At 51.2% G+C, this 9,957-nt stretch overlaps 1 protein-coding gene across 3 annotated transcripts; it reads left to right on the top strand.

Annotated features, from left to right (window-relative positions):
• Nucleotides 1-14: 14 nt before the first annotated feature.
• IST1 (IST1 factor associated with ESCRT-III) lies at nt 15-9,884 on the top strand. 3 transcript variants are annotated; one of them, XM_064459907.1, is made up of 10 exons: nt 15-170; nt 2,294-2,393; nt 3,058-3,238; nt 3,505-3,592; nt 3,902-3,985; nt 4,401-4,511; nt 4,878-5,084; nt 6,179-6,271; nt 7,427-7,472; nt 8,617-9,884. In XM_064459907.1, exons 2-10 carry the CDS (start codon nt 2,306-2,308, stop codon nt 8,814-8,816), a joined length of 1,098 nt encoding a protein of 365 aa, XP_064315977.1. In that variant the 5' UTR covers nt 15-170; nt 2,294-2,305; the 3' UTR covers nt 8,817-9,884. The 3 variants fall into 3 exon arrangements, with proteins under 3 accessions (XP_064315977.1, XP_064315976.1, XP_064315974.1); XM_064459906.1 differs by lacking the exon at nt 15-170 and adding an exon at nt 195-279; XM_064459904.1 differs by lacking the exons at nt 15-170; nt 6,179-6,271.
• Nucleotides 9,885-9,957: the final 73 nt, after the last annotated feature.

The following is a 9,957-nucleotide window of genomic DNA, read 5'->3' as shown; positions in this document are numbered from 1 at the left end:
CGCGCCGTCACAGGCAAAGGATCCCTCCGCTAGGTCATTTAATCCCTCAGCGCCGCTCTCCTCGCTCGTCCTGCTGCCGCTTCTTTCCGAGGACGCCGCTACGCCGGTGCAGTAGCTATGGCAGCGGGGTCGCAATAAGTGCATGCCGCTTCAGCTCGGTCGTGCTCCAGGTAAGGAGCGGGGAGCGCCGGGCACCGTGGATCCCTCCGCACGCGGTGCGGTGGGGCGGAAGGGCGCCCGCCATTTTGGGGTGCTCGAAGGCTGTGGGGAGCGGCGACGGTGAGTGGGGTTGTGGCTGTGGTGGCCGCGCTCTGGGCGACGGGGCTCCCTTGGTGGCCGAGAGGGTGCTAGTAGCGAGGGGGGTGCCTTGCCTCAAGTGTCCGCTGGCTGGGCTGGGGGCAGGCCCTGGGCCTTTCTCGTCCGCGCCGTGGGACGTCCCCTCGGCGCCGCCTCGCTGGGGATGGCGGGGGGAGGCAGAGGGAAGGGATCTCTCTCCCTCAGCTCCGTCTCGGCGCGGATGCGCCGGTAAAGCTAACCCAGGGTCTCCTGCGCTGCCTGCGCGCTTCTCCGAACTAGCCCTGGCCGTTGGGCAGCTACGCGGCGAGTTTCGCCAGCTAATGCACCTGGAAACTGCCCTAGCAAGAGGCTAATTGCTATACGAGTGAAGGTTAATTTCTGTCTGGTCAGAGCAGCAGCAGCCCGTCTACAGGAAGGAATGGGAAGGCAAGGTACAGGGAGGGAAGAATTGCATCAGCCTTTCTGCAGCAGTGTGGCTGAGAGCCTCATGCAACAAAACTTTAGAATGACAGCAGGAGGGTTGTGAAACAATGGCTGGTGAGCTGGCTGCTACTTCATGGCTGTATTTTGAAGTAATCTGTTAAAACAGGTTGTTAATCAGAACAGTAATTTAATAGGTACTTTTACAGAGACGTTGCAACTCATGCTGAGACTGTTTCTTGCAGCGCTATAAACTTATTTTAATGTTGCGGGAGTATGTTCCAGTTACAGAAGGGCAAAACTTGCTTTTTATGGCATCAGACTTGCATCATGCATATGTATTTTTGTAGCGATGTTTTTGAGTATGGTTGGTTCTGGACATTGCTGGAATAACTGTATTAATGTGTGAATAGATCAGCTAAATAAATGGGATATGCTCTAGATAGTAATAATCATATGTAAACCACTAGTTATACACAAAATGCTGTCACTATCCAAAAGTTTGCTCCAGCGTGTCCTCCAGGTACAAGCCAAGGTCTTTACATATGATAGTTTTTAAGGAAAGATTTTTTTGATGAACAGTTCTTGGCATAACAAAATGCAGTAACAGAATCTTCTGAGTTAGTTTTCTGTAGGACTAATGAGTTGAACAGCCTCATGAGAGACTGGAGAAGGGCCAGAGCATGTGTTCAGTAAGCAGGAAGAGTGTAGGGAATATGGAACGGCCACTTTTTCTTTCTGATGACAGGACTGTTACAACCATAGTTTGTTAATCATAGAGATGTCTTACAACTTGCATATTAATAGGGCAGAGGTTGGCTTGAAGAATCAAGTTGACTTTCATGTTTCTTTAAAAATGTGGTTTTGTCAATGAAGTAACAGAGTGATAGGGGATATGACTGTATGATAGTTGTCACAGATGGCATCTTGAGGCATTGGTTTACTTACCTCGGTTTTCGAAGTAAGGGAGTTAATGTCTTCTAGCAGCTATGCTGTTTATTGTGGAATCTGAAGGGTTTTTCCACTTGGGCTTCTTTAGAAATTTAGGACTGAATGGAACCTCAAAATACCAGCTCATTAAGCTCAGCTTGCACAATCATATTTTCCTAGACCACTGCTGGTACATGTTTGTCTAACATTCTTAAAACTTTACTGCAGTCTGGTATTCACATCAGCGGCTGGTGTCACTTGCCTTGATTAAATAGACGCAGGCCTGTAACTTCTTGTTTTAGGGTATGTTTTCTAACCCTGTTCCTATTTATGGAGTAGTCCCAGTGTTTGATCATCTTATGTCTGTTTCTGGGGTCGAGATTCAGTCTGTCTGAATGGGAATATCCAGGAAGTTTGTATTCCCTGTTGGCCTTGGTTAGGTGCAGGATTGTAATGTGGGAATGGGAATGGTGAGGTCCAGTCATTTGTAAATAACCAGATTCAGGAATGGCAGGCCTGTACCTTTTCATTCAGAGAAATCGTTTCCCCCCCACCTCCCTGTCCCCCCAGGTAAAACAGCAACTGGTGTCCTTCTGACATGACCAATAGCTCCTGGTTTCAATCACCTTCTCCTCTTCTCCCACAGACAGTGTTTATCATGTTGGGCTCCGGGTTCAAGGCTGAGCGCTTGCGAGTCAACCTGCGCCTTGTCATCAATCGCCTCAAACTGCTGGAGAAAAAGAAGAGTGAGTATTTGAGGAGGCAGGTGTGACCCAGGATGCTTTTGGGGCTCAGGAGACTTGAGGAGAAAACTCTTCTGGAGTCGGTACTTTCATGGGTTGAGCATGGAGCCTTTTGGTCTTCCTTGCTGGACCCAGGCCTTGCACTCTGCCCCAGTGTGCGAGTACCCAGAGGAGCAGGCTGGCCACAATGTGGCCTCTGTTCACCTTCCTGTTAGGTGTCACAGTGCAATTTATGGGGTGCATGGGGTGGTAGATGTGGGCTGTGTGTGGAGGGACATGCCAGTTTGGCGCGGGGGCCTTTCCTGGGCCTTCTGCACCCACAGCATAGAGGGGAACTTCCTGGGTGCTGTGGGAGGCTCTGCCCACCTGTGCTGTCCTATCCTGCCCAGACGCACATAAGGTCCGTGGTTCTGGTTGACTCTGCAGGGAAGTTGAAGGTTTAGGAATGTTTCTAGCAGCTAAAGCCCGCTCTGTCCTGTGAGTTAGTGTGCTAGGACCTAGACAGAAGGGGTCCACCAAGCCATGGCTCAGTGGCTTGTGCTGCAGAGGCTCAATGAAGGAGAGAGGGAAGCTCATGATGGCTTTGTCTCTGGTGGGGGCTGTGGGTGGGTGTGGAGGCAGCAGCCCCTGCCAGCACAGTGACTGGTCTTGGGAATATGTGCTGTAGCTGAGTTGGCCCAGAAGGCAAGGAAGGAGATTGCAGATTATCTGGCAGCCGGAAAAGATGAGCGTGCCAGGATTCGTGTGGAGCACATCATCCGTGAAGATTACCTTGTGGAGGCCATGGAGATCCTGGAGCTGTACTGCGATCTGCTGCTAGCCCGCTTTGGCTTGATTCAGTCCATGAAGTAAGCTCTGGCCTAGAGGGTATGCTGTGGGAGAGGGCCTAGGCTGCTCCCTGGGCTCAGGGAGGGGGACTGCTGGGGGCAGGCCTGGGATACAGAAGGGCACCTGTTTGTCTTGGTGTCCTAGGACCCCAGAGACCTCTTCTTCCCCAGGCAGGGAAGACTCTGGAGCCCACCATGGAGTATGGGGACTTCGAGGCTAAGCAGATTGAAGGCAGTAAAGACTAGGTGCTTGATGTGGAAATAAGATTGTCTTCTGTTGTCCTTAGGGAGCTGGACTCTGGCCTGGCAGAAGCAGTGTCTACATTGATTTGGGCTGCACCGCAACTGCAGTCAGAAGTGGCTGAGTTGAAGATAGTGAGTAGGGTTGTTTGAGGGGTGTTATGCGTGCAGGGTGGGGCTGATCCTGCCAGAAGCTGGTGGAAGTCTTTGTCCGGGACTCTGTCATTAATGCAGAGAACATGGTTTTTATGGGCTGTGCAGATGGAGACCCCGGTATAGGTGTCCCTTGAGCATCACGGATGGCTAAGACCACTCAGCTGGGGCACTTGATGGTAGAAATGAGGGTGATCTGGGAAGGGGCAGGGAGGTGGGCAGCTGTAGGTGCAATGTGTGGCGGGGGAAAGCAAGGGCATGCATATTTCCAGAGTTTCTCCCTTTCTACAGGTTGCTGACCAGCTGTGTGCCAAATACAGCAAGGAGTATGGGAAGCTGTGCCGGACAAACCAGATTGGGACAGTCAATGACAGGGTAATGTACTGGTGGAACAGCTGCAGCCAGCTGGAGCTGCCAGAACAGACATGCATGCTGTGGCTTTCTGCCTCTTTTTCCTGTGGCCAGTGGCTGATGCCTGTGGCTCACTGCAGAGTAGGGTGGGCCAGCTGTGCTGCTGGGGGCCAGCCTGCCTTGGAGCATGGGAGCATAGTGCTGAGGTCCCTGGCAGGTGGGGCCCTGCTGTGCTGGCTGTGGATGGAGGGGAGCAGAGCATGTGGAGCCCTGGCCTGTGGTTGCCAGCAGCCTCCCCTGTGGCAGTGCTGTACTGGGAGGAAAGACCTCCCCAAGGCTGCACTGTGCTCCCTGGATCAGGTAGCCCTGGCTGGGATAGAGCTCCACTGCGCTGCACCACCCTGGTCCCGCTGAGTGTCCCTACACTCTTGTATTCCAGCTGATGCACAAGCTGAGTGTGGAGGCACCGCCCAAGATTCTGGTGGAGAGATACCTGATCGAGATTGCCAAGAACTACAATGTGCCCTATGAGCCTGACTCAGTGGTGATGGTGAGTGAGGCACCTGCAAGGCTGGAGCTCCCTTCTGTGTTCCAGTGGCTGAAATGTCCCACGGGTGCTGCGTGGGCTTTCAGAGCTCAGGGCTGTGGCATTGCAGCAAACTCAGTAATTGTACTCTGGTATTTTCTAGACAGCCCTAACGTAGCATGAGACCTGCTCCTTCCCACAGCCCTATGGCATGTGGCTGTAGTCATGCTATAGTCTGGATCCCTTTCCAATTCCCATTAATATCACTGTGTAACAGCTATGTGCTCTGTCCCATCTTGTCCGGTTACAAATGCTGCATCTAACGCTGTTCAGAGGGCTGTGATCAGAATAGAGATGTGCTGGTGAGCAGAATTCTTCTGCCTTCTCCAGGCTGAAGCCCCTGCAGGCGGAGAGGCAAATCTGATTGATGTGGGATTCACGGATGATGTGAAGAAGGGTGGCCATGGAGGGGGAGGAGGTGGTGGATTTACAGCCCCGCTGGTTGGTCCTGATGGAATAGTACCCATGCCAGTGATGATGCCTATGCCCATGCCAACACCAAATCCGCCCTTCTCCTATCCACCTCCAAAGGGTCTGGTAAGTGCCTTTGCTTTGCGCATTGATTGTGGTGCTTAGCCCTGTGCCTGCTGATTGGGAAGTGTCTGCACCTGATAGCTTCATGTGTCAGAAGGCCATTGTGTTGCTGTGAGGCTGTGTGGTATGGAAATTGTTGGCAGTGCAGCTGAAGCTTCGTGTTGCTTCTTGACTGTGGAGGTTCCTACCCCTGTTCTCCAGTCAGCCCTCTTTGCCTTCAGGGAACAGAGGAGTCCAGACTTAACTCCTGAGGCAGTCTTCTGACTGTCAGGCTTTTGACCAGGGGTTGGAGCTGCACTTTGAAGTTGGTAGGCTGGTAGTGTGCCAAGATTCGGTCAAGGAAATCAGGTGAGTTTTGTGGGCTGGGAACAGCCCAGAAAAATGCAGAAGTGCCCTGCCTTCAGACTTGCAAGGGGAGGGGATGAGTGCAGTGGCTCTTGGAGATGATTTGTTGTGAGGGTGGAAGTTGGGAGCTGAAAAGAGCATTGTTCTCTGAATTCAGTCATTTACAGGATATCCCTGTAGACTGGAGAGTGGCGGAACAGTGGGATGGCTTGGAGTCTTAATATGGTCCCAGCAGTGCTGCGGTGTGTTTTGTGGAAAATCTGAGCTGCGTATCATCAGCAGGCTGAAGGCCCAGGCATAAATATGCTGAGAACTGGCACCAAGTTTAGGTCTTTAAGGCACTGTTGTGTTAGAAGTAAGGGTAATACAAAGCCTTGAGTGAGCCATAGACCTCCTTCCTGTTTTGTGATACTACACTCAGGAGCAGCGGCTCAGGTGTGCTTAAGACAGGCTATTACTCTTTTTGTCCTGGTACTTATAATGCTGTGAAAGATGAAGTGTTTAGGCACGCTGGTTCTTTAGAATAACCCACCATCCTGTTAGCTGGATCTGATTGCTCCAGGTTGACTACATCTGACTTAACACTTAAGAGTCTTTTCCTAGTAAGTATGAACTGTATCAGGTTGGATACTTTCTGCATTTATCTTAGACTACTACTTTCTCTGACTCCCACAGAAGCTGTCAGTGCATTGTGTCCCATGTTGCTCTCCCAAGTGAGTAGGCTGGTGCATGACTGTAATCTCTCTGTGCAGGAGGACTTCAATGGCCTACCAGTGGGGACCTACCAGCCTTTCACTAATATCCATCCACCACCAATTCCAGCAGCACCACCGACATATGAGTCTGTAAGTGCCTGAGCTGAATCACCATTGTAGGCAGCAGAGAATACCTCAGAAAGAGTGCAGTGATAGCCACAGAAAAGGCAAATGTTCATTAAGCACTCTGCTGTCAACCTTTGGAGCTTTTGGGGTGGTGCTTGGCATTGCTCAGGGGTGTGGTGAATCACTAAGCATGTGATGGGAGAATGACTTGTGAAGAGAAGTTCCTCATTGAGCCATGTGTTTTGGCTGCAAAGGAAAGCCAAGATCTATTCCTGTTTTTTTTCCCAATGTGAAGGGTTTATCACCTTCAGCCTGTTTAACTGTGGGTTTTGAACTAATCCATAGTTAGCCTGGATGAAAATTTTGGCTGATCCAGATGATGTATGTTCAAACGCTGTTTTTCTAGACTTTTCCCAGTCCTTGGGGACTATGAAGGAGAGGCTGGAGTCTTCTCTTCCTATGCTTGTCTAGGTTTTTGTTGCTGCGTTTCATGATCATGCCTCTAACTTTGCTTTCAGTGACATGCTGCTTTTTTTTTGCAGTGTCCTGAGTAGGTATGAGTGTAGCCAAGCGCCTGTGTGTGCTAACACCTTGTACTAGCTGCACATCAGCCTTTGAGCCCAGGAGATGCCGGCACAGCTGCAGCAGTTGTTAGCTGGGTATAGATGGCACTGACTGCAGCCCACTGGGAAGGAGGAGTTAGACCAGCACAGCTGACCGTGCTCTGGGTCTTTGTCCCAACTGGACCAAGACCTGAGATGGGGTCGCTTCGTGCCTTGCTAATGGTTACAAGGACCTATCTGTTCTTTATGAAAGAAAGGAAACAGTAGCCATGATGACATGGATGAAGAGGGCAGTCTTCTCCCACTTATGTCCTTGATAAATATTTTAGACCTGCCAGTGGATATGCTCTGTTTCTCCAGCTCCAGAATATGGAGAGTGAAGCTGCTTTGATTGACAGGGAGGGAGATGAAAGTCAAAGCACTACCTCCATTTCTTGGGAAGAGAGGCAGAGTCTTCAGAGTGTGCTGGAAGCCCGCGTTGTCTGCCGTCTTAGGGAGGGGTGGGGTATGCATTGCTCTGCGTGTGTGTGGCTGCTGTTGCCCACAAGCAGTGTCTGCACGTCTGATTCTATGCCTGGTAGGAGAGAGCACTGTAGTAACGGAGAGTCTCTTCCAGATTGATGAGCATAATGCTGACAAGGATGCTTCTGCGACAGTGGATGGTGAGTATGTCAAGAGCTATGGGAAACCTAGTGTGGTTAGGGTCTGTGGTTACCCTGGGATCCCAGTGTCCCTGGGAGGACGCTTTCTATATGGGGAACAATACATAGAACTCAGCACATCTTGAGAGTAGGATTTGAGTTTTGAGAAGACTGATGGAATGGAAATGGAGAGTATCCTCTCAAAACAGGGAGGATCCAGACTTCCACCGGGAAACTTAAGAACTGGAGTTTGACTTCGGCATCAGTACTGGGTCTCCAGCTTAAGCTGTCTCATCAGACCACGTACAGGGTGTTGCAGGATAAAATGAGAAAGAAACAGCTCTAAGTGATAATATATTTTTATACAGTGTAAATAATAGGTTTTGCAGCAACAGAATGAGAGAAGTAAGCACTAAGAGGGTAGATAGGTTTGTATTAATGTCAGTGTTGAGGTTGCATGGAGCAGATCAGGACTAGTAGAGATAGCTGTTATCCCTTCATCCGTCTGCCTAAAGGCTTACAAGATGCATCATGCATCATAATTGGATCATAACAAAATTCTCCAGCCTTGTACAGTGTGATTCTGCTCTGTATGTTTTGAAAGCACTTTATTTCTAGCACTTGCTAAGGATGGAGAGGGTCTTTAGGGTAAGGAAACCTTGCCAGCTCCAGCAAGGATTTCTAACGGAATCCCCTGGGGGACTGTTGTTGATGCGTGCTGAAGAAGATAGGCCTGTGGGTGCAGTGGGTCTGGCTGTATGCTTCACTGTGACAGCTGGGTGACAGCATGTGGTACCTGCCTGTGTCTTTAGGAGGTGTTGGAATGGAGAGAACTGGGATTTTGAAATCCCCATGATGCAGTCCTGCCAGAATAGGCATGTGAGAGCTTCAGCCCAGCTGCAGCTGGCCTTGGGCAGTGGAAGGGGATCTTAGGACAAGGTCACGTCTCTGAATCTGCCACTGCAGCCCCTTGCAGCCATGTAAACCTGAAACCTTGTGGTTTTCCCCATTGAGCCTACGTGCAGTTGGAAGTGCATGACCACTGGTCCTGTTCAGAAAAATACTGCTTTCTTGGTCGAGCAACCTTTCTTTTGTGTGGCTCTCTATGGCCTGGTGAGCGTGTGATGATGGTGAGGTGAAATTATATTTCTCTTATTCTAAATAGGGCCTGGGCCCAAGCCAGAAGCCTCTCCTAAAACAAAAGCTGGAGCGTCTAACACCTTCGATAACTTTGTGCTGCCTGAATTACCATCCGTGCCAGATACGCTGCCAACAGCTTCTACCGGCGCCAATTCTTCTGCCTCTGAAGACATTGACTTTGATGATCTTTCTCGGAGATTTGAGGAGCTGAAGAAGAAAACATAAACCCAGCTGGGCTGTAACTCCAATTTGAAGGGCAGGGTCTGTGACAGCTGCTTATCTGTGAAACAGACTCCCCTTGAATTCGGTTTTGGTATTAACCTCGAATGAGAACGCTCTTCTTTCTGAGCTCTCTTCCTGCTGTACTTAAACCAGATGCTGCCGCTTTCCCGATCTTTGTTGCTCCAGGAGGTGTACTGTGGGGAATCTCATGAGGTAGAGCAGGGAGCAGCCCCTGTTAGTCTGGGTAGCTATACAGGAAAGCTGCAGATGACATTGAGTGTCATTCCTGGCTGCCTTTGCAGTGGCTCTGCACTCCCTCCCACAGAAAAGGGAGGTGAGGGCTGAATCGCAGCAGGACTTTCTCCTCTTCCTGGTGGTTTCAAGGGCAGCGCTGTCCACAAGCAGCCCCTTTCTGCTTGATGTCCTGTATGGTAAGGGTGATTTAAGTCCCTTTGGTAAGACTTCTAGCTGATCAGGGTGGAGGCAGGGAATACAGTTGTGAGGAGCTGTGGCATTGCCCTTGAGGCTGTGTAGCACACTGGCACTTCTGCCGCCTCCCTGCATCTCCAGGGCTCCAGCTGCATCTGGTTGCAGTTTGCCTGATATCCTCTCTTGCTCCCTCTGGATTCTGGGGGAGCCCTCCGAGGCCTTTCCTGCGCTCTTTAGGGGGTTGGGGGAGGGGGATGTATTCCCTGTGCATAGGAGGGCAGTGCTAGTGCGCTTTCCCATTCAGCATGTTCCGCCTGAACGTGCTGGGAGTGTGAAGTGGCTGGGCCGAGGGCTAGTGTAGCGATGGGGTGTGCGCCAGCTGCGCTGCTGCCTTTTTCACTAGGCGCTGGGCCTGCAGGGTGAGGTGAGGGGCACTCGGGGTGCACGGCGGTAACCTTGCTTACCCTGAGCGCTGGCAGCGCGCTCTGCAGCTGGGGCGGCTCTTCCCTGCGTGGGAGGGAGCACCGGCCCTGACTTGCTCTCCTCTGTAACTCGTCTGTGTATAATGCTTTCACAGAACTCCGTGGAGTTCCGGGTATCTTGGGCGTTGATTCCTAATAAAGTCTCGGCTTGTGAGCGGCAGTGTCCGGTCGGCACTGGGCTGCCTTTATGCGGGGACGGGACCCTCCTTGGTGCCGCTGCGCGGCTGTGGCGG

Source organism: Phalacrocorax carbo, chromosome 8 (assembly GCF_963921805.1).
Source record: "Phalacrocorax carbo chromosome 8, bPhaCar2.1, whole genome shotgun sequence".
Lineage (NCBI taxonomy): Eukaryota > Metazoa > Chordata > Aves > Suliformes > Phalacrocoracidae > Phalacrocorax > Phalacrocorax carbo.
This window is presented reverse-complemented; position numbering and strand designations above follow the sequence as displayed.